The 26,787-nt window shown below is 41.3% G+C and overlaps 1 protein-coding gene across 13 annotated transcripts in view; it reads right to left on the reverse strand.

Moving 5' to 3' along the window:
• Positions 1-26,787, reverse strand: part of Ldb2 (LIM domain binding 2) — a 318,407-nt gene that overhangs the window by 42,786 nt on the left and 248,834 nt on the right. For all 13 annotated transcript variants that reach the window (XM_051164877.1, XM_051164875.1, XM_051164876.1 and 10 more), the window contains exons 3-5: positions 21,463-21,635; positions 14,488-14,610; positions 12,058-12,141 (exon numbers count right to left, since the gene is read on the reverse strand). In XM_051164877.1, the coding sequence (XP_051020834.1) occupies positions 12,058-12,141; positions 14,488-14,610; positions 21,463-21,635 (380 nt within the window). The remainder of the gene's footprint in view (positions 1-12,057; positions 12,142-14,487; positions 14,611-21,462; positions 21,636-26,787) is intronic.

Consider the following 26,787-nt stretch of genomic DNA (forward strand, 5'->3'; position numbering starts at 1 on the left):
CTGGAAGATTGATTACTAGCAAAAAAAATTTTTTTATAGATAGAAGAATAGTCTGTTTTATCATTACCTCAAAGACAGCTATTACCAACCAAATATAAAACATAAAACACAAGACACAGAAGACATGCTGTCTCATTCATATATGTATATATATGTATATTATATATGTACATACATAAATATGTATATATGACAAATACTATTATGTAGTATCACATGTTAATTATTATGTGTATAATTATATATAGTGTGCATGTGTATTCCCTTCAGTGAATAAAGCAAATGACATTTTAAAACTTTAAATTTGTAATAGCAATTATATTATAACCAAATCACTTATGTAAAATATAACCCCACCCATTAACATATACATGCATAATGAAACCAGGAAGTATAATTCAGTGGCAGAGCACATACTCTGTATGTATGTATGTAAGAGAAAGAACAAGAGCCCAATAGAAAAATGGGTAAAGGACGTACGAGTTCACATGAAAGGAAGTAGAAAGTGTTCGCTCTTAAGATTATTTTTATCTATGTGCATGCGTCTACAAATATATGGTACATATACACAAGTGCCAACGGAGGCCAGGAGAGGGTGTTGGATTCTCCAGAGTTGGAGTTACAGAGGATTTTGAACCACCTGATCTGGATGGTGGGAGTTGAACCGGGGTCCCCTGGAAGAGCAGCAAATACCCTTAATGGTGCGTCATCCTCCTACTAAATTAAACATAATAGATGATTCTTTTCTTTTGAAATAAGAGAAATGGATATTAAAATGAAAACGGGACTACCTATATTAGTAGAATTTGTTTGAAATCCAGAAAGTGTTGAATAGTGTGGAAAAGATATCATTCTATTTAAAAAAATGTATTCTGTGTGTGCATATATGACTTGCGGGCACACAAGACAAGGCCCACATGCGGGGGTCAGAAGAAAACTTTTGTGGAGTTGGTGCTCTCCTTCTACTTTTTTGTGGGTTGTAAGGGTCAGGTTTGGGCTACCAGTGGCAAGAGCCATTGCCTGCTGGGCCACTCACGGGACCCAAATGAGCATTTTCATGTGCTGCTGGCGGAGTGGAAACTTGGTACACCCACTATGCCGGGGAACTGGACAGCATCTATCAAGGTTACAACGCACGTCGTTCTGTCTGGCAAACTGACTCCCTGGATTTTCTCCTACAGATTTACTTCTTCTAGTTGTCTTCGTGGGGGAAAAATTCCAATGTCAAAGGCCATTCTTATATCACTACCAACAATAGAAGGAGATTAAAAACCACCCGAGTGGCCGTCGATCTGATAGGAACAGCACACATTACTACACGATGTTACAGTAATATCCTTCCCCAGCATATAAAGTTAACAGCACTGTGGGCAGGGTCTGTTCCACTGTGTATGGGTTTGTGCGTGTTTGTATGTGTCTGTGACTACGTAAAGCAGTACATGCTGGAAAACACCCAGGTTATGACTGAAAAGGGGGGAAACCAGAGGATACTTGTGGCTGTCTCTAGGGAAGGAATAAATAAGTAGTACAGGGCTTTGTATACTTAAAATTTTGTGCTATATGAAAAACTGACCTGTTCAAAATATGCATCGTTGAATTTTTTAAAATAATAGGGAGACACTTATATGATTGGCAACACACAGAGGTGTCATTTGGTAAATGACTGTTACATTTCCCACTGTGACATTGAATAGGAGCTGGGTGACAATGATGGGCAGTGGAAAATCATGAAGGCTGTTTTTTTTTTTTTTAAATCTGGCTGTTATCCTCCCTTAAATATTAGTGTACACCAAATGAAGGAGCCTATAGTTAATGTTTTTGACCTATAAAAATAGCAATTTCATCAATTGAGTTCCATATTATTGTCATCTGTGCAAATGAGTTTCGAAAGTGATGGTGACGAGCATGCTGGCTGTCACTTCGATCGTCTCTTGCATTGACATAGTCTACACATGAGGACGCAGAGGGTGGGCTGGGGTAATGGGGCCACTGCCCTGCATGACTCAACATGGGTCACTATCTTTGAAGAGACAGCAGCTTGAATGGAATTGCAATGGGTTTACCTGGCCTTTTTCCTCAAAGCTCACTGACTTGTGAGGTAAGACAGCAACAGTTTGGGCAGCAGGGATGAAGGCAGTGATGGGGAGAGGCTTGTTTCTAGAGAGTCACTGGCTGACTGGGCATGTCTGTATGTGTATCGTTATTTATTCTATAGCCTTGGGTGGTAGGCGACATCTGTCCACTTCCACGCCACTTTACAGGATAGGAAGCATTTCTGTTTTTCTTCACGAGTCAGAGTAAATAGATACAGCATAGTTAGTGTTGAGGAAGGTGAGCACTGCCAGGGTGTGGATGCTGCTCAACATTGTCTCTATTGTCTCTAAAGCAAGCACTCTGCTTCCCAGCCATCCACTATCAGTGAGATGCCAGAGGCATGAAGCTCAGAAGTGTAATCTAGTCTTTGCCACTTAGCTTTTAAGTTCTGTTTATCAACCTTGAGGGAGACTTTCATTCTTCTTTTCTTTCCTTTCCTTCTTTTTTAAAAAAGATCTATTTATTTTCTGTATATGAGTGCATATGTACACCTGCATGCCAGAAGAGGGCATCCGACCCCAGTATAGATGGTTGTGAGCCACACCATGTGGTTGCTGGGAATTGAACTCAGGGTCGCTGGAAGAGCAGACAGTGCTCTTAACTGCTGACTCATCTTTTCAGCCTGACGTTCATTCTCCTATCTGTACTTTCCACTTATGATAAGATTGTTCAGCAGTGTGGGGGTTGGTCTCAGATTTCTTTTGCAGATAAGACACAGGAAGAATCTAAGAGCAAGATTGGGAGAAACAGGAAATAAAGCATCACTAATTCCCCAGGCTAAACTCTGCCTCCATTGGCCTTGTGGAGTAGAAGTCCAGGGAGTTATATTCATATCCCCAGCATTCATATCCCCACTCATGAATACTTTGCAGTGTCAAACTGGATGCTGGTTATAGAGGCAAGATGCAGGGCCAAGCCCCATCCTGGCTCACACTCGTTGTTGCTGTTCAGACCGCCTTGGTTTCCGATCTTTATCTTTAGTTTCTTCAACCATCATTCAACCCTGTCCACCTGCCTTGGGGGAAGAGATTATTAGGAGACACAGAGGGACCGAAAAGTCCAAGGTTCTATCACTAGTGAGCAGGCACCTAAAGCTAGAGCACAACGGGCCTGCTTTGAGAAGGGGCTTGGTGTGATGGCGTATTATTTACTTTTCTTGTTGTTGCGACCAAATACCTGGAACAGAAGCAACTTCAGGGAGGAAGGGTCTGTTTTGCCTCACAGTTTATGAAGGGGTGCGGAACACCATGCGGAGGAAGGCTTGGCAGTAGGAGAAGGAGATGGCTGGCCACACATCGGCAGTCAGGAAGTGGAGAATGTACCGGACATGGTCCCAGGGCATAAAACCTCAAGGCTTGTTGCTCTAGTGACCTACTTCCTCTAAAGGCTTTACCTCCCAAAGGCTTCACAGTCTTGCAGAACAGCACTGCAGCGGGGGACCACACCTGAGCCTGTGTGAGATAATGCACATTCAAATCATAGTTGATAGAGTAGCAGAATTTGGGTTTAGGAGTCCTGCAGATTGCAATAAGTGTGGGTGGTTAGAATCCACATGGCCTTGCTGGCTCCTCTAATTGTGTGTGTGTGTGTATGTGTGTGTGTGTGTGTGTGTGTGTGTTTGTGTGTGTGTGTAATATGTTGTCATCAGAAGGCTTTAGGCAGATGGCTTTAAGGTCTGCCTTAGGATTGGTTTGATTTAGATTCTTGTTTTTAGAATCCGTGTGCAGGCCCCAGCATAGGGCCAACTGTCTGAATGATGCCAGGAAACCTCAAAGCTGGAGGGTAGTTGGAGGTCAGAGATAAACAGGGATTTGAGCCACATTGGAATAAATTAAGTCCTGGTTCTGACCCCATCATGCTTTACGCTCTGGGCAGTTTTTAGTGTCCTCCATTTTATCTATTGACAACTGGCAAAATAGAACAGTCTGGGTGGCTCAGAGGAAACCACTGGGCTCACCCAGGCCTTCAGTGCAGCGGTGCCTGGATTTTGCTGTCTGATGGAGTGATGGGATGTTAGTTAACATGAGAGTCCAGTCCAGCTTGTGGTTAGCCATCTGTACGACTCGAGAAGAGTGACGGGTCTTGTTCAGGTCTTAACTTTGCCTTTAAAAGTTTACCACAGTTTACTACTTGTGATGAATAAAACAAACCAGGTCCGTCTCTTTCTGACCTGAGGGCTCGACACAGTGACACTAGTCTATGGCACAACCCACTCCTTCATTGCTAAGTTGTAGACATTCCAAATTTTACTTCTTTTACACTAGTTACGAAGTCACAGCCAATTCCCAAACTTATTACCAAACTTCTGGGTAGAAGCATAGACGTACCGGCCTTACTTGTGCTTCTTCTTCTTCTTTTTTAAATATAGTTTTATTGATACATAAGATACAAACCACAGAATTCACTCATTTAAGTGTACAGCATTATGAAAGCATAACCATCAATTTGAAAGCACTTTCACCACTCCCCAAAGCAACTCCCTGCCCCTTGGTATTTACTGTCACTTTCTCACAAGCCCACCCCAAAGGAGCTATCTGTGCTGTCTTATCTATAGAATTGCCCCTCCTAAGCATTTCATCTAAGGGGTGGTCATTTGTGTTTGCTTTCATTTGTGTCCTTGGCATAGCACCTAAGCCTTGGACATAAGCAAAGGTTATGGGATTCACTGCTATGTTTTCCTCTAAAAACTTTATACCTTTAGCCTCCATGTAGATCTATCATCCTTTTGGAGTTAATGTTTCCAGACGGTAGGAGACGGAGCACCACACTAATTCTTTTTTGCATGTGGCTGCCCAGCTGTCTTTTGCAGCACTTATTGAAATGTCTCCTCATCTCTCTAACTGTTAGAGGTAACTATTTGAAAAGTTTTAGACATACTATGAAATTCCATACAATCCAGTAACCAATGGATTATTTTTAAAACTTGTGCTTCTTTCACACACTACTATTAGCTCACCGTCTTGTCAACTACTCCTTGGAAAGGACAGGAGGACGGTGCCCAGCAAGGTAGAAATGTAACCAGAAGTTAAACACAGAAAGAGACCTTGGGCCTAGGTAACCTGTGAGCTGAGACGCCCCTTCTGGTTTCAGCTGGCTACTCTGTTGCTTCCCTCGGCTTCAATTCAAAAAGCTCAAAATCTCTCCCCTTTATCCCTTTCTCCTATTTTTCTTATCCACATTTTCCCTTCTCCTCAGATAATTCCAGAAAATCAGAAAGGGGTATTTTACGAAAGAGTCCACTCACGGCTCCATCATGCACTTAACATCACAGTGCCTAACCTTTCTTTAGACTAACTGGCAATTTCCCACCTTGCCATGTGCCTTGATTTTTCAGTATCTTGTTTAATCACAATTTTCTCCTCTTTTTCTATGTCTGCAGCTGGGAAATTACTTTCTTTAATCCAGGCCCCATTTGTACATTTAATGCCAGTCACCTATGGCTCTGAAATTGTTTTCAGTTAAGATTACTAGGCTAACGTATTGTTTTTGTTTCATTGTTTGAATACGTATCATAATTTATGTCATCTAGTATTATATATTTTATGTATGTGTACACACGCACACACACACACACGATGCTCTAATATAGCCATTCCTTGCACCCTGAATTTGGATACCATTGCTTGCTGGATGTATGTATGATGTATATAAGTTATGATTACTTCACTTCTTTAAGGGTTAATTGCATGCGCTTCCCTGCCATGTAGTCATGTGTAGCATTGTTCTATCTCTAAATGCAATTAAAAGTGCCCTTTGGGTGTTGCAGGTTTTAATCATTCTCTATGTGAAGCATTCCCTTGGCTCTGAAGGGTCTCATCTTCCTTCACCCAGATGGGGCTTTTCTCTGAAGAGGGGAAGGGGGAGGAAGTGTGCGCAGGAGGAGAAGAAGAAAAGATAGGAGGGGAGGAGGAAAAAGAGGGGAGGAAGGAGGTACAGAAAGGAAGGGTGAGATGAAGGAGGAGCAGGGAGGGGGGAGGGAGAAGAGGAAGACAGGGAAGTGATCAGTTAGACTGAGGCTTCAGAGGCTGGGGCTTCGGGCTCTCGAGCCCTGTGTCCTGGGCTGACTCTGGGGTCTGAGTCCTCCTGCTTGCAGAAGAGTGGAGCAGAGAGCCCTGTAGCTCTAAATTCTAGAAGGTGCCATGGCCCGGCTTGCTCTGTTGAATTTCTAACTTTAAAAAGGGAGTGATATCAATTTCTGTGTTTGTTGGGGGCCTGTATGGTTTCCTCAGTAACTAGCAGAATCACAGAAGGTCCTTGAGGAAGACAGCATGCATCTCTGAACCAGATGCAGCCCATGCATGTTATTCCAGGGCTTGCCAGTCTCCTGTGGCACATCATCTTCTAGCCTTTGACCAGCAGCCATCCATCCTGTGAGTATGATAACCCTTGGATGGCTGTCTATTTCAATCAATAGGATAGATGCCAGGGTCACTCATTTGTTTGTATCAAAAATGCCAAGTTGCTATGGTAGTTTTAAGGTTCTCATTTTCTGGTCATAGCCCAACTTCATAACAAATAGCTGCAAGGCTGCCATGACCTATGGATCAAATTCTGAATAACACACTTTAGTCCTCAGGGAATCTATAATATGCCAGGCATTGCAGAAGGCATGGGGGCTTTTCCTGGGTGGGTTTTACCACCTCCCAATGTCAAGGCTTTGCTGCTTCTCTGTCTGAATGCATGAAGCAAGAAAAGGGCAGCCTGCATCCCAGTGCACTCTGTTGGTCCATCTTAGTCCCTCTATGGGGTACCTGCTCCATCCTTGGGCTGAGTGTGGCACTTAGGTGGAAATTCTCCCTCCTCTTAGATGATCAAGGGAAACATCTGGCAGGCTGTCAAAGTCTTACAGAAACAAGAAAAACCTCAGCAGGGTTCCAATGCTGACTCCAGCCACACTCAGTCTCTTAGAGGTTACTTCATTTCCTTCTTTTGGGGTTCGTTTTCCAAAGGTAATTGCCCAATAGTTCTAGACATCAGCTTAAACTCCCTTAGCTGTCAGTGGAGATGACTTGTAGGGAGCAGTGTTCTTTAAGGCATAACAGCAGCAGCAGCAGCAGCAGCAAAATTCCTCATTCATGTGGGAAATTAAAGGCACAGGATCAAAATGAAACAAGCCACCCACAACCAAAAAATACACAGCTCTGAAACTCACAGGCTTTAGTGCCAACACCCACTTGTAGATAACATTGAAAAACCTCCCCAAACAATGACTGCACATTTGCAATGACAACTGTATTCAGAAAGTTTATTGGTGACTGGTCTTGCTGCTTTGACGAAAGAGTTCTTTTTGGCTTCCTTGTGAAGGAGCATAGTTCCTCCTGGAGGAGGAGGCATGGCAGGAGGTGTGGGAGTGGCCAGTCACATTGCATCTGCAGTTAGGAATCAGAGTGCAGGTAGGCAGTGGGGGCTACCAAACCTCAAGGCCTTCCTCCCGTGACTCACTCCCTCCCTTCAGCGAGCCTCCCAAAGCTCCCACAACTTTGAAAACCAGTGCCTCAGTTGGAGACCAAGTTTCAAACACACAAGCCTATAGGAGACATATCACATTCAGCCCCAACAGGAGGGGCCAAATAAATGACACATCTCATGGCCTCTCTCCTTCTCCCTACAATTTCAATATTCTTTCTCCTACTCTTCTGGTTTTCTATATGGTTTGTGAACCCCAGAAAAGAATGCAGAGCCATGGTGACATCTAAAGAGGACAAACAATGCAGTGGAGCTCCCTTGGCTTCCTGGAGTAGTAATTCTATTTGAGAAGCACTCTCCATGTGCTTTGTCACTGTAGCAGTCACCTGTGACACCAGATGCTGTGACTCACAATGGGCCCAGGCACTCACGCATGCAGAGGACAGGGCTCTGGAATGCTAAGGCACTTGATAGATCTCACGAGAAAATCCGTTGCAGCAGTGAAAGTTGGGCCCTGCGCTACTGTACAGAACGTGATGGGTACTTATCTGGCCCCTCTGTATGGGGAGTTCTCATGAAGGAAAGTTCACCAGTCTTCGCAGCAGTGTCATGAGACATCTCATTCCTAATTTTTAGATGCAGAAAGGGAGGTTCAGGGAACTGGAGCAGTTTGCTTAAGACCATGCAGATAAGTATGGAATAGGTAAATCAGGAAATGCAGTCACGGGTAGCAGCGATGAAGGGGCTCGGAAGCAAAGTCTAATGATGGCGGCAAGTTGGAGGTGAGTTCGCCTTCCGTATCAGAGCAGTGTCACACCAGAGTATCTGAAGCTTAAGGTGAGGCCATTGTTCACCAAATAACAATAAGAAACCATAAGTTGGGGTTGGAGAGGTAGTTCATCGCTTGCAGAGGATCTGAGTTTCAGGACATACAACCACCTGTAACTACAGCCTCGGGGGCATCTGACACCTGTGGCCTCCAGAGGCACCTGCACTCACACTTACATAGCCCGACACAGATACATAACAGATAATCAAAACTAAAAACTAAAATACAAATCTTTGTAAAAAGCAAGTCATATGCAACCTGATTGTATGTAAGCAGAAATTATGCATACGGATGGATCTGGAGTTGGAGAACATATAAGTGGAAAATCTCCTGGGTAATATTTAGGAGAATAGTTGTCTTAACATTGGGTTAAGCATAACATTTAACAAAATGTGTATCATACCAGCTAGAAAAACCAGGTCAAAGGAAATACTCATTTAAAAAAATCTTTTCTTCAGAGTGGAAAGACTACATTTCTAAAATAATGGAAGGTGGGGGATGATATTTACTGTTAAGGATGTTATGCTTATAAAGAGCAAATGGAAATGCTATAGAACAAAAATTTGACCCTGAAAAGCCAGAGTCAGAATTTTTAAGCGGGAATTTTGCACATGAGAGAGAGAGAGATAGAGAGATAGAGGATCCTTTTATTTTCCAATATAATACAACCCACTTCTCTGCTGCTTAGCTTCCATGGTAAAATTCTAGCAGTGGCTTTGAAAATTAATCATACAGTCTTTTTTTTAGTGTCATTCAAAATCAGATCTATCCTTTAACAAACCATCTGCTCACTATTCATTCAAGTGACATTTCCTTGGAGCCTAGCAGTCTTCACATTACTTAGACCACGGAGCAAGAGATAAACAAGTAAAGTGATGCTTTGAGTATGGGACCTGCCAAAAAATCCAACAAGGAAGCATGGGTCGAGGACCCAGGAAAGCCAGTGGAGAGATCCTAACAGGAAGTGATAGAAGAATGCATCCTGAAAGCAGAGGAGGATCTGGCCTGGGAGACTTAGATAGGGAGGGAAGCACAGGAATTGTGCATCAGGCACTGAGTCAGCCACTGAATAGAGGCCTGGAAAGAAGAAAGCATGACCAATTTGCTGAAAGTTCTGGTGGCTTCCGTGCTACAGGGCCTGGCTGTGTCACTCTTCCTATCAGTACCATTGTCCACTGCTCCCTGTGAGGTGGCAGAGCTGTGCCTTGAAGTTCACAGATGCTCCAGCAGGCTGCCTCAGTTCAGCTTTCTAGTTCTGCTATTTCATAAATAAACCTGAGTGATTCACTTCATTTATTCTTTAACTCATATTCTTCTGAGGATGGTGGCCATGCACAGGGCTCTTGTGAGACTTCTGGACTCCTAGGTCAGGCAGCTGTGTGGCACAGGACCTGGCACATAGCCAACCTCACACTGATGTGGTACCTTGAGAGCACCTCCCACCAAAGGATTCCTGCACCCCCAGTCATGGACTGTATAGGACTGTAGAATTTGGTGATCTGGAGGGACTTGACTACACAGCGGAAGTTAACTATGGACAGATGGTCAGGAGAGGTGGAGAAGGTGAGGCAGAAGGAAATGTTGGCATTGGTTAATCACCAAGAGTCTGTCTCAGGTCCCCCTTCCCCAAAGGATTAGTCACACTGTCTGGAACAGACTCCAAAGTCCCTGATCCCCAAGCAGGTCAGCTGAGGACCTGGCGTGGAATGCTCTCCTTCTGAGAGGGGACATCTATAGCTTTCACTTCTGGTCCCTGATAAGAGATAATGCAGTGGCAAAAAGAGTGGCTATGTGGGGTCTGTGCATAGGATCGTAACAAACCCTTGGTCCCCAAGCCCAGCGACCCATCCACAGAGCCTTCCGGGCTCAAGTAAGGCTGGATCTGGACGCAGCGTTCAGGTGTTTGGGGGAGCTTAACTGATTCTGGTTCTTGCCAAGAACCTGGTTTTGGTTCCAGGGCCTCTAGACTATGGAAAGAACCTTCTTTTTTAACCCAGAACTAGCATTCTCCCAGAATTTACTAATCACTAATTAAACCTAGCCTAGCAGCCAGGGCATGCAAGACCCATGACTTCCCTCTCGCTCCTCCCAGCTCCTCACTGGGAATGGGACCATGAAGCCTGCTATATGTGCCGATGAACTGCTTATATTTCATCTTCTGGTGTAAGTTCTCTTTTCAATATAGTGGAAACTTCCTGCCCCTCCCTCTGATTTTCTTGTTTTCGTCTTTGCCCACTCCATTCATGAATCATCTTTAACATGAAGCTTTCTCCTGAATGACTTCTCTCCCTGAGGTATTTTGCTTTCTTCTGAAAACTTCCATCAGGATATTTACCATTCTACAGTATCTTCTCTTTATGAGTCTTACCCATTAGGGATGAATTTCTTAGTGACAGAGAGCTGGCTTATTTCTTTGTATTTTTAGTGTTTAGACACGTGTGAAGACTATTTCTATCATCACAGAAGAGTGATCCTGGCCAAGATCTATTTCATTTTATCAGGTGTAAAGCTTATACACAGAACATAGTGGTGGACCCAGAGAGCACTGTTGGGTAGATAAGCCATAGCATCAGCTCTGTGCTGGGAGGGGAATGCTGGTGAGTCAAATTGCTACACAGCGAGGAGATAATGTATCAGGGGCAAAGTGGCCTCCATGTTCTCAGGATTCTGGAGTACAATGCTTGTTTTGTGAATGAAACTAGATATGCCACCGGTGACTTAGCTATTAGAATTCTAAATTAAACTGGTGTGATTTCTCTAACTTCTTTAGAACAAATATGGGGTCACTTGGTATTGTACAGGTAAGATATGTTGTTTTAAGATTTTAATATTTAAAAGTAAAAACAATTTATATCAATTCAGAAAAACCCATACCATGTTGCATGGAGAATTTATAATGCCTAGAAATGCCTATGCTACAGTAGTGAGTTGAATTTCTGCAGCAGACTTCTTATCCCTGGCTACATGGCCTGAGTGGAACACTGATTTCCTTAGGAGGAGATGAGTTCAGGGTGAACATACAGAGGCAGTGAACTCAAGTAATGCCACACTGTACTACAGACTGAGACCTGCCAAAGTATTTATGGAATAAAGAAATTGCTCCCTTTTGAGTAATTAACTCCAAAAATCACACAACTGTATGAGCAAACTCAACCCTATTTAAGTGCAAGTTTGACGGTGTGTTAATTAAACCATAACTTCTACTGCACCTACACACACACATACACATACACATACACACACACACACACACACACACACACACACTTGCACGTGTGCTTGTGAACGCACATACAATCAAAGAGAAGGGAATAGAACATACATCTATGCTACTTATTCCTGGCTTAATAATTAATTAATTTGCTAATTAATTATTAGCATTAATAATTGAATCCAGAGTCCCCCACATACTAGAAAAACACTCTACCATTGAGCTGTATCCCCAGGTCTCTTCTATGATTTTTGCTTTAATTTGAGATAGGCTTTCATTACGTTCCCAAGGACAGCCCTGAGCTTACTCTATAATAACCTACACATCCTTGAATTTATACTGTCCTCCTACCTCAACTTCCTGAGTAGCTGGAGTTATGTCATGGGTTGCCCATGACTTATATCTTATTTTAACTTTTTGGTTTAGGATACATTAAAAACAAAAACAAACAAACACAAAAAAACTAAAATTCTTTTTAAAGTTCAATTAAAAAATAGAATTATTTCATCAGCCTTACCCTGAGGTAGTTGAGGGTGAAGTTTGTTAGACCCATCCTGGTGATATTTTTGGACAGCTGATCCAGGACCTGAGGATCTTGTGCCTAAACAGTGAAGAAGAGGAAAGGACATCTATGATTTGGTCTCAGGAAAGTGCTAGACTATGTTGTTGCTGCTGAGATGCACTCTTGACACTGTTGATTTTTCTCGGAGGGACAGATTGCTGGAGACAATTTAATTTACATTTCGAAGTTGTTTGTATGTAGCACTCAAAGATATTTTCAGATCACTCCAAGACTGGAAAACCAAACTGTCTCAGATGTGTATTGGGTCTACGGAAAAAGGATGTTGCTTAATCTGTGAGGGACCCTGACCCCATGTCTTCAGATGGAAAGCCACTGAGCTCTGCCAGCAGGGCTGTAGTTTGAACAAGAGAAAGTGGTGTCTCAAAACATGGCAAAGCCATGCCTGTCTCCTGCTGTGATAGGGGTAGTATTTTTTTTTTTTTTTTTTTACCATCCAGAATGTAGGATATATTTGAAAACTTGCAGCTACCATAAAAATGTATGATAGAATAATATAACATGCCAAAATCTATCTATCTATCTATCTATCTATCTATCTATCTATCTATCTATCTATCTATCGAATCTTCATTTTTTATGTGGAGAAAGGCAATTTTAACTTTCTTTTCCATTAAACTGAGGTTAGAAAACAATGCACTCAATATCTTTTATTCTATGAGATGAAAGAGTAGGTATCATATTTCCCAAAGTATCATAGGATTTAAAGTACCATAGATTACCCCAAATGTTATATTTGGCCAGACCCCCAACAAAAAATATTCTTTCTGCATTGTATTTCAAAGTGAATTACTTCATTGATTCTTTTTTCTGTCTTTTTCTTGGCATATTGCTGCCATGTGTAGGGAGCCATCACTAATATAGCCTTGTCTCCATGTCTGTACTAATGAGACCACCTCAGGTATAACTAATAGAACCACACACACACACACACACACACACATGAAAACAAACATAAAGTCACAGTTACAAGTCAATTCTGATTTAGAGTCTTTATGGACATTGACCCTCTCTGGGAAGATCTGGCCCTATGTAGATTCATTAAGTTGCGTCATGCTAACAAGCAGCTTGCACTGTAATTGGACAGCAAACAATGGTGGAAGGATATTTTCCAGTGTGGTTGTTGCTGCTGCTGTGAACAGATCACCAACACCTATAGGAGTCCTATAGGTTTGGCAGTCATTAACTCTTAATTCTCAAACCAGTTCTCCAAGGCTCCCTCATAGCCCCATCATTGTATAGATGAGGGACTAGAAGCCCAGAGACCAATCGCCCAACGCCACTCATAAAAAGGAATATAATCGAATGAGCTCTCCATGTATGACCTCAGCTCTCACCCACACCCTTATGATGCCTCTCATTGTACTATGAGAAAAAAAAAATACATAAACACTAGACTTCTGCCAGGAAAGTAGAAGGAGTAAAACTGACTTTGAAAGTTCTGAGGGACTTTTTGGCATGGTGAATCAGAAGAAGTAGAAATCAGAGTGCTGCAGCAGAAGGCCTGGGGTCACCAGAAAGGGCAGAGACAGGTTTGATAGGTTGAAAGGAGAAGCATGAGAGCAAGGGCCTACAGAGACAACATGGAGTCAGAAAGCCAGGCCATAGGGTTTTGGACTCAGAACCAAGTGGGCCACAACCTTGGCTTTGCCATATCTAGATCGAAAGACACTGGGCCTTCTCTTTCCTTACTTTAGAAAGAGGAATAATAATAATCAATCTTCGAGTGGCAGCTGCAGATTAAATTTCCAGCAGATATCCTGGTTTAGTAAATTTTGGAAATGGTATCTGCAGTTGTTTTATTCTCTTGGTTTTTCAGGACCATGATGAAACTGGGCATGTAAAGTCTGATTCTGTTGCATCATCCCACCCCACCCCCACCCCCAGCCCCATTCCAGTCAAGCATCTTGATTAGGAAGACCCAACAGAACCAGAGTACAGGAGCCTCACTTCCAGTCAGATGGTTCTAATCAGAGCTGGAGACTGTTCCCACTTCCTGCTTTAGTTAGCATTCTCATTACAGGTAACAGGTTTATACACTCAGGTAGAAAAATATTTAGTGTTGAGCTAGAGCAACGGAAGAAAATAGAAACCATTCATCCAGGGATCCCCACTAACATAAAAAAAAAAAAAAAGACAAAAAAACAAAAAAACAAAACAAAACAAAAAACTTCATATGAGCTTGGAAACAAAGGAGAAAAAAAAAATTGTGTATTCAAGTGGTCGAGAGAAAGACCCAATACTTGAAGTGGGTTGCCTAAGGTGTAGTAATAGTGGGACTTTGTTCAGACAGAACTGGGGTTCTGTCTAAGTAGGATGCAGTGGGAAGAAGAAGAAAGGAGATAAAATAGAAATGACATTACTTACGTGCATGGCTAGTATGCTTCTGGGGACCAGCTCCCTGTACTGTCTAATGGTAAAGTGCCACGTTTTTATTCTCATGAGGTCATCAAACGTGAACTCCAAGATCAGCCTGCCTTCTGTGCATACCTGGGAGTGACAAACAACACATTCATGTGTTATGCAGCTCATACAGGCAATAGTTTGTAACTCATATCAACTACTCAATGTAATATCCTTTGATGTCCTAGGGCAGTGTTCCCACTGTGCAAAGTATCAGTTCTAGAGTCAACAGATTCAGAGAATTTCCAAGTTGCTTACTAGCTACAAGTACCAGTCACTCTACTACCAATGAAATTTAAATGCTTCTGATTTTTTAAATCTGGAAACATGGGATCCAAACCCATCTTCTAGAGACATTAGTTCACAAGCAGCTAGTACACAGTTTGGCTATCTCACCACCTTCTTCATGTTCATGATCCTCCTCCCATGGGTGTCACAGCTGCACTCTCATTCTATCTTTGCTTGGCATAATTTGGGATAAAGCTTTCCATAAGATAACTCATGCTGTAGTGTGAGCTACTACAACATTACTCATCAAGAGTACATCTTTGAAGCTGGGTGTGGTGGTGCACGCTTTTAATCCCAGCACTTAGGAGGCAGAGAGGCAGGTGGATTTCTGTGAATTCACAGCCACCCTGGTCTACAAAGTGAGTCTAGGACAGGCAGGGCTACACAAAGAAACCCTGTCTTGAAAAACCAAATAAATAAATAAATAAGTAAACACATACATACATACATACATACATACATACATACACACAAACATATATGAATGAATGAATGATTGAACAAGTGAATAAATAAATGAGTATATCTTCAAAGGGCAATGTTTAACCCAATGTAGGGATATTAGCCAGTGACGCAGGGAAAATAATGTTGTTTAGAAAATATACCGATCTATTAACAGTGGCAGGTTTTGCCTATACAACATAAAAGGTTGGCTAGTGTTTCACCTTCCTAAGAATGTATGTGATTAATAAAAACATAACAGAATATCAAAGCCCCTCTTCCTTTATAATTAGTGACAAAGGCATTTTTCACTTTTCATATTCGTGTTCTCAGCCCACGGCTTCTGCTCTACATACCACTCTTTCCACTATCAATGACCTTGGAAGGGAAGAAGGCAACACAAGGCAGCACAAACCATTGTCCTGTTTCAACTAAGAGGTGGTGAATGGAGAATAGCTTCAGCAGTTACAACCAGTTAATAAACTCATCTTAGCTTTGGGGAAAGAGACAATAGTACATCGGGGCTTTGAAAACAGAGGATGCTGGACTTAAGTTCTGGCTCTCCTTTTTACTCATTCTGGAACTTGAGGGAAATCAAATATGCCTCCACACTATCCAGCTTCCTTATCAACAGAGCAGAGATATTAACGTCAGTAGAAAGAGTTACATGTCAGGGAGTTTGAGATATAGAGTACTGGCTAGTGTGCGGCCACAAGAGCGGCGGCAAGATGTAGCTGAGCGGATAAGACAAACAGAACCAAAGAGACAACAGGCCCCAGTCATGGCCACCATGATGTGCGTGCATGCTGTGATATAGATCACAAGAAGATTTGATCCCTGGGGCTTAAGGCTCCATCCATTTCTCCTTCTTAAGATGATGGGTCTTCGCTCAGACTTTCTGGGAGGAATATTTCCTAGTAAACAGAGATATGCAAATTTCTGAAGGAACGTGTAAGAGATTAATCTATAAAGCTATGGTCCAGGAAGCTGGTGTTTAACAGTTTACATCAAGCTCTCACGAGAGATGGCTAACAAGTCTCCTCTTGGACTAATACAAAGGACAGCATTTAGGAATTTTTGATGTCACACACAGTGGTTGGAGGATTTTCATGTACTCTGATGAGAGGAGATAGTTCCTTTACACAAAACTGGTGTGGGACAGTCAGAGAGAGTTTAGCAGGGCTCTGCTCAAGAAAGATGTACTTGTCATCTTCACTTTATCGAAAATCTCTGGGACATGGTGAGATAATTATTGATAATCTAGGGGAAGACCTCAACCTCAAATCCAATTAGCAGAGCCTGTGAGTAACTTCAGACATGTGGGCACCATGCCCTAAGTCTCTGAGAGGGTTTGGCTGGTTAGTCTGCTTTCTGGCGTCTTAGCCACTAGTGTTATGTGAGTAGAAAAGGAAATGTCATCAATGCCCCCAAGCCATTCTTCCAAATGCATCTTGAGCACTGGAATTAATTCACCAAGGTTTTCAAACAAGTATCACACAGACTAAACCAAACAACTCCCTCCCCCACCAAAGGATGTTAGTTAGATAGAAGTCACCTACAGTGACAATTTTCACAGAAGGGAGGTCATGAGTAAACCATCAATGGGAAATACATATTTCCAGGGTAGAATCTTTTTTTAAAAAGAGATAGGATTATTGGATAGCGAGACAAATATATTACCCTGGTTAAATGTCAGGGTTATTTATTATTAAAGATTATTACTGTTGTTATCATCTAATCTAGTTGTTTTCTGTCTGTTAACCACAGGATCAGGGTAGATAAAGGCCCTGGCTTGCTTCTACTGAACCAAATTTCATGATGAGAAGGGAAATCCTTCTGGTGTACTGCTCACTGGAACATCTGCAGGACCAAGGTCAGATGTGTGGCCTTTGTTCACTCCGACATGGCAAACTAGTTGGGTCTTCTCTTGCAGGCAAATTGTCTCAGGCCTACACCGTGGAAAATTGCCACAAGTTCTGGACTCCCTTTGTAATCAAAGGGGTTTGCTTTAATCCCAGTCATACTATGTGCAAAATGGAGCTCCTTAAGGCTCTTTCCCAGCTGACAACAGCAGATTCTTTTTGTAAAGTAAATTAAATGAATTCCAAAAATGAAAGGTGGAGGAGAATTTTGGCTATTCCTTTTTCCTCCCAAAATGATTATATGTACAGCAGTACCCGAAGACTTGGTGAGCCCCCCACCCCATAATGGAAGCCGAATGAAACTGAAGGCATTGTATTTTGCTTTCTATGCAACCATCAATAACCATAGCAGAGGTACATATGGAGGAATGTATGCTTCCTTTGTTTGGAAATATAAAAAAAAATGAGCCTAGCTAATAAAATGGAAGTAATGTTTTCTCGCTTCAAAAACTATCTGTATATTCTTATTAACCAATACAGTTAATGCAGCTTTTATCTAAAGTTGGCCTTAAAAAAACCCTGCCTTTCTGTTGGAATCCAAAAATCAAAAGGGTCCCCAATTAAGAAAACATTTTCTGTTGTGCTGAATTCATGTTACCGTACTGTGAGCCCTGACATTTTGTTTCTGTGGTAACCAAAATCAGCTGATTAGTTGGCATGGCAACAGAAAAGATGTAATCCCAGCAGACACACTCTAATCAATGCCCCCAGCACAGATGGTCTCCGGAGGATCAACAAGAAAGAGGCTGGCAGGCATGCAGCGGGTCACGTGCTAGCTTGAGACTAGGCCAGGAAAGGGAAAAGTAAAAAAGAACATTTCTCAAACTACCCGGTAGCTTTTTAACCCTTTTCTGTCTCTAACTAATGAAGTAATATTGACCACGCTGTTGTATGAGCCAACAGTTCTCACAGAGCATCCGTGAGAAAATGTGTGCCTTTTTAAAAGGTGAGAATGCTTAGTTTTTTTTTATCTTTATACATAAACAACAGCATAAGTGGAATAGAGAATTTATATTTGAAAAAAGCTTTCTGAATTTTAGACAGAGATATTGCATTTGTAAATGTATATTAAGGGGAATACTATCCTTAACACAGAGAGGAGAAATTATAGACTATAACGTAATACACAGGATAAAGTATGAACAGGAAAATAACTGAAAATTTCAAGTGGGTAACACTCAGAGGAAACTTAGTTAATGTACTTGCAGGTTACACTTATCTAGTGGCAAATAATTTAATAATAAATAATTGAGAAGAGAAAAAAATCCATAAACCTATGCTTGCAGAAGTGATGATGACATCTAGTAGTGGCTGTAACTATTGTTCTAATTTGCAAAACCAAAGAATATACATTTGCAGTGCCTCTCTCAGATTCTTCCCATGTTCACATCCTTGAATATAACTCAAGGGTCTTTGATTCTGAAAGACTCCCGGCATGCTCTTCTGATTATTGTGCCTTGTTTTCTATTTGATTTGAAATTGAAAACATAAAAGAAAGGCTTTATTATGTGCACTTAAAAATTCTAATTACATATTTATCCTTAATCTATAATGTTCCTAGTATCAGGAAATTACAAAATGCTCACTATACCCCTGAGGGATATTTAATATGTCTGTTGATTAGTACTGTGGCTGATTTCTGATTCACTAGTTGACCAAATTTTCATAAAAGCAACTCGGAGGTATTGGGTCAAATGCTATTTGGGGAGAAATAGTTTAGTGATTGTCTAAATCAGAACAGTGTAAGGTGCCGACATATAATGTGCTAAATGATGCTAGGACGAAGACCAAATGTCAATGTCAGCACAGGCTTTCCAATTCTCTTTCTTTGTGGTACCAAGAAGTTATTGGCTCACTGTTTGCTTAAAATAGCTGTAGTATTTTATTAACTGAAGCTGAGCTATTTTTAATTAACATAAGAACACAAGGAAAATTAGGAAGGGTCTTAGTATAGCAAAAAATCAAGGGTGGAGGGAGGGAGGGACAGAGGAACAGAGGGACAGACACAGGGAGAAAGAGAGAGAAGAAAAATGAATCCTTTGAATCCTATCAAATTTCCTAAAAATAAATGTGCATAATTAGCATCTGGATTAAATCCCTATAATGAAACTACATGTCCTAGAAAGAGACATTTTTCATCAGAGTATTGAAATATTCATTACAGGAATAGGCAAATAAGGCTGCCTGTCCTGGAGCAGATGACATGGGTGGCCCAAATAAGCAATGCTTTCCGAGCCAAAGGAGCTGTGTTCAGGTCTTTCTAGTGATTGCCTTGTTTTCCAGGAAAGAAAGAAAGAAAGAAAGAAAGAAAGAAAGAAAGAAAGAAAGAAAGAAAGAAAAAGAGTGAGCCACTGGCCCTTGGGGAACAGGGGAAACATTCCGGGGAAAAAAATCAGCCACAAGGAAAACCTCAGTGTCTTAACGAGAATGAAAATAGTACTTTGTGCCTTGTGGGTTCCTCTGACGAGTAAGATTGGTCAAACACAAGTCTGAAAGATTCCATGCCATACCTTCAGAGCAACTCACTGTGTTTATTTGTGAGTTTTGACCTGACTTGAGAAAGAAAGAAAAATTGGCTAAATATATAAAAAGGCTGCCACAAAATGCTTGGTACTTTTTTCAATGACTGTAGACACTGAGCATAGTTTCTGAGTGATGGAAAAGTTTTATTTAATTATCATGTTTTGTTTCTCTTGTAGCATAAGGAGATGCATGTTTTATTTGAATCTGCTATAGGAATTAACATTTGAGGGAGAGAGAGAGAGAGAGAGAGAGAGAAGGGACTGGGTGTGTGTGCATCTTATCTGCATGATTATGAAAATGTCCTCTATCTGCAGAATGAAGCAAAAGGAAAATTAAACCTTCATCCCAATGGACCATTTTCTTCATAACCAAAACTCCCTTCCCAGCATAGACTTCAGCATTCTTCAGAAGCGGTTTTTTTGAAGGATTCCTTTCCACTCTGCTTAACTATTCGACAGAGAAAACCCCTAGCCCTTGCCACATTCAAAATGCCTAGTGTTAAGGGGAGGGGATATAGGGTGGAAGGTAGGGACTGGTAGGATAGGAGGGGGGGCTACACTCAAGGTGTAAAGTGAATATATAAATTAAAAATAAAATTTAAAAATTTCTTAGTGTCAAAATCAAGTCACTATGACTCCACCCAATGCCATGGAGTCAATGGCAGTGAAGGACTGCCCTTTGCACTGCATACTCATGTTATGTCCTGTACCTTTGATTTAAAATACCATCATGGGTACAGACAAAGACTGCAGGATACTAACGTGGTTGGTGATACTAACACAAAACACTGAATTATTATTCTTGAAGCAAAATAGCACAGACAACACATCTCCAGTTTTACAGCTTGATTTTCGGCAATTAACCCTGATAATCCAACACCCTTTAACTTGAAAGGGTTGTCATCTGTGGTTTGTTCTAAAAGAGATAGCTGCTATTATTAATATCACAAAAAGGAGTCATGCTGAATTTTAGTCAGTATTAAGTAAGCAAGTATTCATTAGGACAAATTTCCGTGGGGCTGAAGGGACATACATTTATCAGATGCAAGGTCCTGAGTTTGATCCTCAGAACATCGAAAATAAATAAACAATAAATTTAATATGCTAGTTTCTGTGACTGCTTTTTCCCCCCACGTGGAAGGGGACATGCAACAATCACGTGCTCGTACAATCAAGAGGTCCTCCAGTGAGGGGACATATTCCACATGGTGATTTTCTGTCCAGGACAGAGGCCCCAGGTGCAAAACATGTAGAGCATGATGCTGAGTGTCTGCTTCTTCTGTTCTACACCTCATAGCCTTCACAGGCTGTGAACTTGGACTCAAGTGCTGCGTTGTCTAGTGTTCCCATTCTTCTTTGCTGCTTAGCTTTAGAAGCAGCTTCGCTCTCTGCTGTGCCCACTGCTGAGTTGCTTGGTTGACACACTGCAATCCTAGAACCTCTGAGCCCACGAGGGAGCAACCTTTAGTCTTTAGATTTCCTATCCCCGTTTACCTCTTTTGTTTTCAGATGCCTTCCGGATAATAATTAAGGTATCATTAGTAAACTGTCTGCCTTGTTTGTTTCACATTTGTAATTCCTTAACATTTTTTTTTTTTCAAAATAACCATGCACAAATACTGTCTGTACAATAGAACTGTGCTTCTTTCAGCTATCAGTGAACTGTTTGTATAGGAAACAAAAACTCTATTTTAGCTGCTGAAGCGAAGAAGGCCCTGCACTCTTTTCCTTTTAGGTATGTGGCTGTGTCTGAGCCTGGCCCATACCTTGGTGAACATAGGTTTCCCATGCTGTGTGACCATAGCACACTGGTCGCAGTCTACCGTGATGGATGAGTTGTGGTAGGATTCCTTCGAGTGTTTGAGGATGTAATACAGGTCGGTCACCCCTCCTTCAAACACGGTGCTAAAATAACGGGGGATGAGAGTCCTGCCGATAGCTGTGGAAGAAAACACAGAGAAGCAAGCCATGAACACTCCTATCCAGCCAACACCACAAACCCACACAGTGGCCAGCTGGATCCAGTCATCTCTAGAAACCGTGCCAGGAGATCATTTCTCTTTCTAAACAGCCATGACCCAACTGGGTTATAAGTAATAAACTATAATCCCTAACTATTTGGGGAAAAAATGGGACCACCATCTCGACAAGGTTTATGTCCACTGAAACCAATAAAATAAGAGTTAGTAGTCAGAAAACGATAGAGAGTGCATTTGTTTTGGACCCTCATGTACACTTGTGAGTGAACATATTTTATGCAAAACAAAAGCCAGCTCACCTTCACGTCTTGTCCAGTGTGCTATTTACATCTTGATTACCCAACTATGTGTTTTGTTTTTGTAAGTAGCAAGAGCATAAATTTTAATACCATGTTCACAATGCCTTTTAGTTTGTAAAATAGGTTGGCATTTTTTTCTCTTTGGGTCTTTAGAAGAAAGTTAAAAAAACAAAACAAAACAAAAAAACAAACATAACAAAACAAGAAATAATTAAGGCCCCAAAGAGGTCTGTGTTATAAAAAACTATAGTACGAAAAACTCTAGTCTGAATGTTTCAAAGACACAGGGCTTATAGTCTTGACCCTCACATATGCAAACACCAGGAAACCTGCCTTTTCTTTTTTTTTTCTTTCTTTTTTTTTTTTTCCTGCCTTTTCTAATACTGGGTCTCAAACTGCTTTGAAGAATGGGGGTTGCTCATGAGTAAGCTCATCCTACCTCGGTGCCATAACCCTGTGGATTCTGATTTCTCTATTTGCTTTCGAGCTGTACAAACTATATCACTGCCCTGAAGATCCCAGTTTTAGAGAACCCGATCCTCTCTGCTTGCTCTAAATTGCTCTTCTCCGGTCCTTTAGAGTTTGAGCTGGTTTTTCTGATATATGATGCTTCTTAACTTAAGCAGTGACTTGAAACCTTCTTACAGTAGAAAAGTCAACTCACACTGTCAGGAATTTTGCTTATGTGCAGATATTAAGGCAAAGTCCTAAAATCACTCTCAAACAATCCTAGACCTTTTTTTTTTTTTTTAAATAAGTCTCTCACAGTCACTATTTAATACCCACCCCAAAGACAAAAAATAATATTTGGGATAAACTACCAATGAAAGCTTTAGCTAGGAAAGATGACACATCATTTCCCTAAAGTTTAGAATATTTAATTTCATTTAAAAACGCATCTCTGTTAATCCATTCCATATGGATCTACAGCTCTTTTGTACACAGACTTGGGAAAAATAAGTATGAAGGGAGTCTCCTGCCCAGCTGTTTCCTGATGCCATCCTTAGGAACCTAAGACCCGATGATGAGCCTTTGAATAATTTAGGCCATTGTTATTGCTTCCTGTTTGCTGCAGGTAAGATCAGTCAACGAGTGTGTGATAAACAGTCCAGGATCTTCGGTGGTGATATCTCAAGTAATCCTTATATATACATTTCCTAAATAGTGCCTAATCCCAAATGTTGCCTGTTCCTTTTCTGAATATAGTATTCAAAGGAGAGCAATTTGAGTGCAGCACCCCCCCCCCCAGCAATTGCATGGCTAATATTACAAAGAAAACTTTACAGAGCTGAAGACCTTATTGTACTTTGCCAGACAGATAAAATTAATTGAATGTACTTCAAATGTTCTAACTTAAAGCTAATTACCATAAATCAGCTCAAGTATTTTGACAATTCGGAATCTGTACTATTAAGAATAAATACACACCATAAAAATGAAGTTGAAGGGTGAAATATTTCACTATAACATCCAAGGAATTGTCACATTAAAAAGGTTACAGCAAATAATTGCCACTGGATTCATAGCATCGTAGTTTATTCTCTATAAATCATATACAGTTTAATTGCCCTAGCACACTTAGCTATATATTAACATATTTTTATTCACAGTCTAAGAAAAAAATAAATGGGAAAAAAGTTTGCATTTTCTTAACTTGAACCCTAAATTTGTAATGACCTCCTCAATCCTAGACAACGCCTAAGCCTTATAGGAAATTTGCAATGGAACATGGCCCCATGTTTTGAACAGTTTCTTTTTTATTTTATTTTATTTTATTTTTTATTAATTTATTCTTGTTACATCTCAATGGTTATCCCATCCCTTGTATCCTCCCATTCCTCCCCCCCCCCCATTTTCCCATTATTCCACTCCCCTATGACTGTTCCTGAGGGGGATTACCTCCCCCTGTATATGCTGATAGGGTATCAAGTCTCTTCTTGGCAACCTGCTGTCCTTCCTCTGAGTGCCACAAGGTCTCCCCCTCCAGGGGACATGGTCAAATGTGAGGCACCAGAGTACATGAGAAAGTCATATCACACTCTCCACTCAACTGTGGAGAATGTTCTGACCGTTGGCTAGATCTGGGTAGGAGTTTAAAGTTTACCGCCTGTATTGTCCTTGGCTGGTGCCTTAGTTTGAGCGGGACCCCTGGGCCCAAATCTGCCTATCATAATGTTCTACTTGTAGTTGAACGGTTTCTAACACCTTCAAAAAAAGCCTGGTGACTGACATGTTCTTTTAGGCCCACTTTCTCTGTGAGTCTGCCCTGTTGTGCTGTTGGACCGTTAGGCACACAGGCCCTTTTATTCACTGTGGTGGCGGCCCCAGTGAACCTCAGCAGTGTGGTCCATACCTGTTAAGCATTGTGTTCCCTTCATTGGTTACTCTGGTTCCTGCCATCTCCTTCAGTTAAAAGAATGCAGCATGGCTACCAAGTGTCAGTTTAAGTGACTTCTTAGGAAGAACAAGAAGGCTCTACCTTAGTGCTTGGGGACTACGCCCAGCTATTCTAAGTATACAGCTATTCTAAGATCATCCTACTGTGAGAGGCCCAGCCAGGGAATGTCGAGAGGTCTCCTGAAGAAGAGAGTCCTCTAGCTACCAACCAGGACACATTTTCAGGAGTGAGGTCCATCTCAGAACTAAGTCAAGATATTGTCATAGGAAACGGAAATGAGACTGTCCCTAAATCTATTTCCTTGCAGAATGATAAGTGAAAAGAAATATCTGGATTTCAGAATCCTTTACTGAAAGAAACAGGTAGTTTCCCCACTAAAACCTTGTAAATCGTAGGCATATAGAGGCCTGCACGCAAAGAGGAAGTGAGGCAGCACAGTGTCACCAGACTGATCTATGCTGGGATGGGGCCAATGTCACCCCTCTGAATGTCAATTTGTACCCTCCTAGCCCTCTCCCTCCTTCTCTTCTTTCTTGCTCTTCTTTCCTCTCCCTTTCCCCCTCCTCTTCTCCATTTTGTCTCAAGATGGTTCATGTTAAGTTTCAATTGTTTGCTAATGGAGAAAGCTTAGTTAATTCATCCTGGTCCAAGATGGAGATGATCGCGAGCAAGGATACAGGATGAAGAGCAATGATGGAGAAGATCAATGACGAGAGCTACCCGAGCCTCTGTTTGTGCCCACACTGTGCAAAGCTGCAGGAGATTAAGAGGAATGTCAGAAGCTGTATTAGTTTCCCACTGCTGCTGTAACAAATCACCACCATGCAAGGGCTTAAAACCTCACAAACATATGATCATCTTAGAGTTCCAATAGGCAAACACAGGTCTCACTCAGCTAACGAAAGCGTGTCAGCAGCTGTAGCTTCCCTTCAGGAGGCTCTGGGGAAGTTGTTCCCTTGTTTTGTTTTTCTGAGCATCTACAGATTGGCTATATTCTTTGTTTATGATTATTTCTTCATTTGTAAACTCAGCAGCAGCAAGCAGGGCCCTTGTAACACTCTTCTTTTTTTTTTTTTTTCCCCTCCTTTTTTTTTTTTTTCTGGCTTATATATTCCATGTTTGGTTCAGGACCATTGCACTAGAACTATACAAACAATTCATGATACTCTCCCCATTCCAAAGTCCTTACTAATCAATTCAGAAAGGATATTTTGGTCCTGTGAAGGTACAGTACATTCATAGGGACAGTAAATTAGGATATACCTGTCCTTGGAGGGCTGTTATTCTGCTTACCACAGAGAGGATGCTGGACGAGAGGTTGTATTCTGCAAAGGACACAATGACAGTAACACACACACACACACACACACACACACACACACACACACACACACACACACACACAAATATGCAGGTATGCATGCATGCAAGCATTGCCATATTAAAAATGTGTTTAGATTTAGTTGTGGTGGCTCATGCTTATAATCCTAACACTGAGGAAAGGCAGGAATGAGGAGTACCATACATTTGAGGCCAGGCTGAGCAACAGAGTATGGCTCTCTCTCTAAGAAATGGACAAACAAATCAATAAAGCATGCAGTTATTGGGACAGTTCATCAGATCCAAATCCAAGGGTATGCCTTCTGATCACTGCATAGCTAGTCGCTTGCTTTGGGAACATTCTCTGAGCTTGAGGCAGGGGCGGTGGTGCAGAAAGCACGAACACAGACTTTCACCCCTAGCTTTCAGATGCATTTCTATTGGGAGTTAACAAGTATCTAAGTGTACATAACATAGCGTGATAACCCAAGCTTAAAGTTAGATTTGTGAGTTTGAATTGTTCACCAACTTCTTCTGAGCCCTGAGTGCAGTGTTCAGCTTTATAGTGTGGAAGCTCTGCAATTAACGTTCTTTTAACCTATTAAACCAAGCAGCCACACAGCACAAGTTAACAAAATACTTTGAGGATCTGGGAGCATCTCAGAGATTCAGTGATCTCCTAGCTCACCAGCCACACTAGTTCTGAATCTACTTAGCTTTAGATGCATATGCTAAACTTGCCCTTTACATCTATGATTTAATTCCTGGAATTAAAATCATTTAAATATTGATATGCATAAATCTACATAGTATTCCCACGGAAATGTTTTAAATATGCTTTGAGTTAGATTAAGATTATAGCAGATAATAAAAAGCATTCTGTTTTCTTAATGCATTTAGATCAAAGTCCCTTTGGTTAGGAAGCATTGACTGGGAGACAGGCAGGGACACAGGAAGATTTTCTGTTAAGTTAGGTAATTGAAATATACTATATATTATTTATGTATGTGTTCATGGAAGAGAAAAAGAAAATCACATATTAAATTATTCACGGCCTGGAATGTTTACAAAAAAATGCTCAAATACTACTCTACT

Source organism: Acomys russatus, chromosome 22, assembly GCF_903995435.1.
Source record: "Acomys russatus chromosome 22, mAcoRus1.1, whole genome shotgun sequence".
NCBI classification, from domain to species: Eukaryota; Metazoa; Chordata; class Mammalia; order Rodentia; family Muridae; genus Acomys; species Acomys russatus.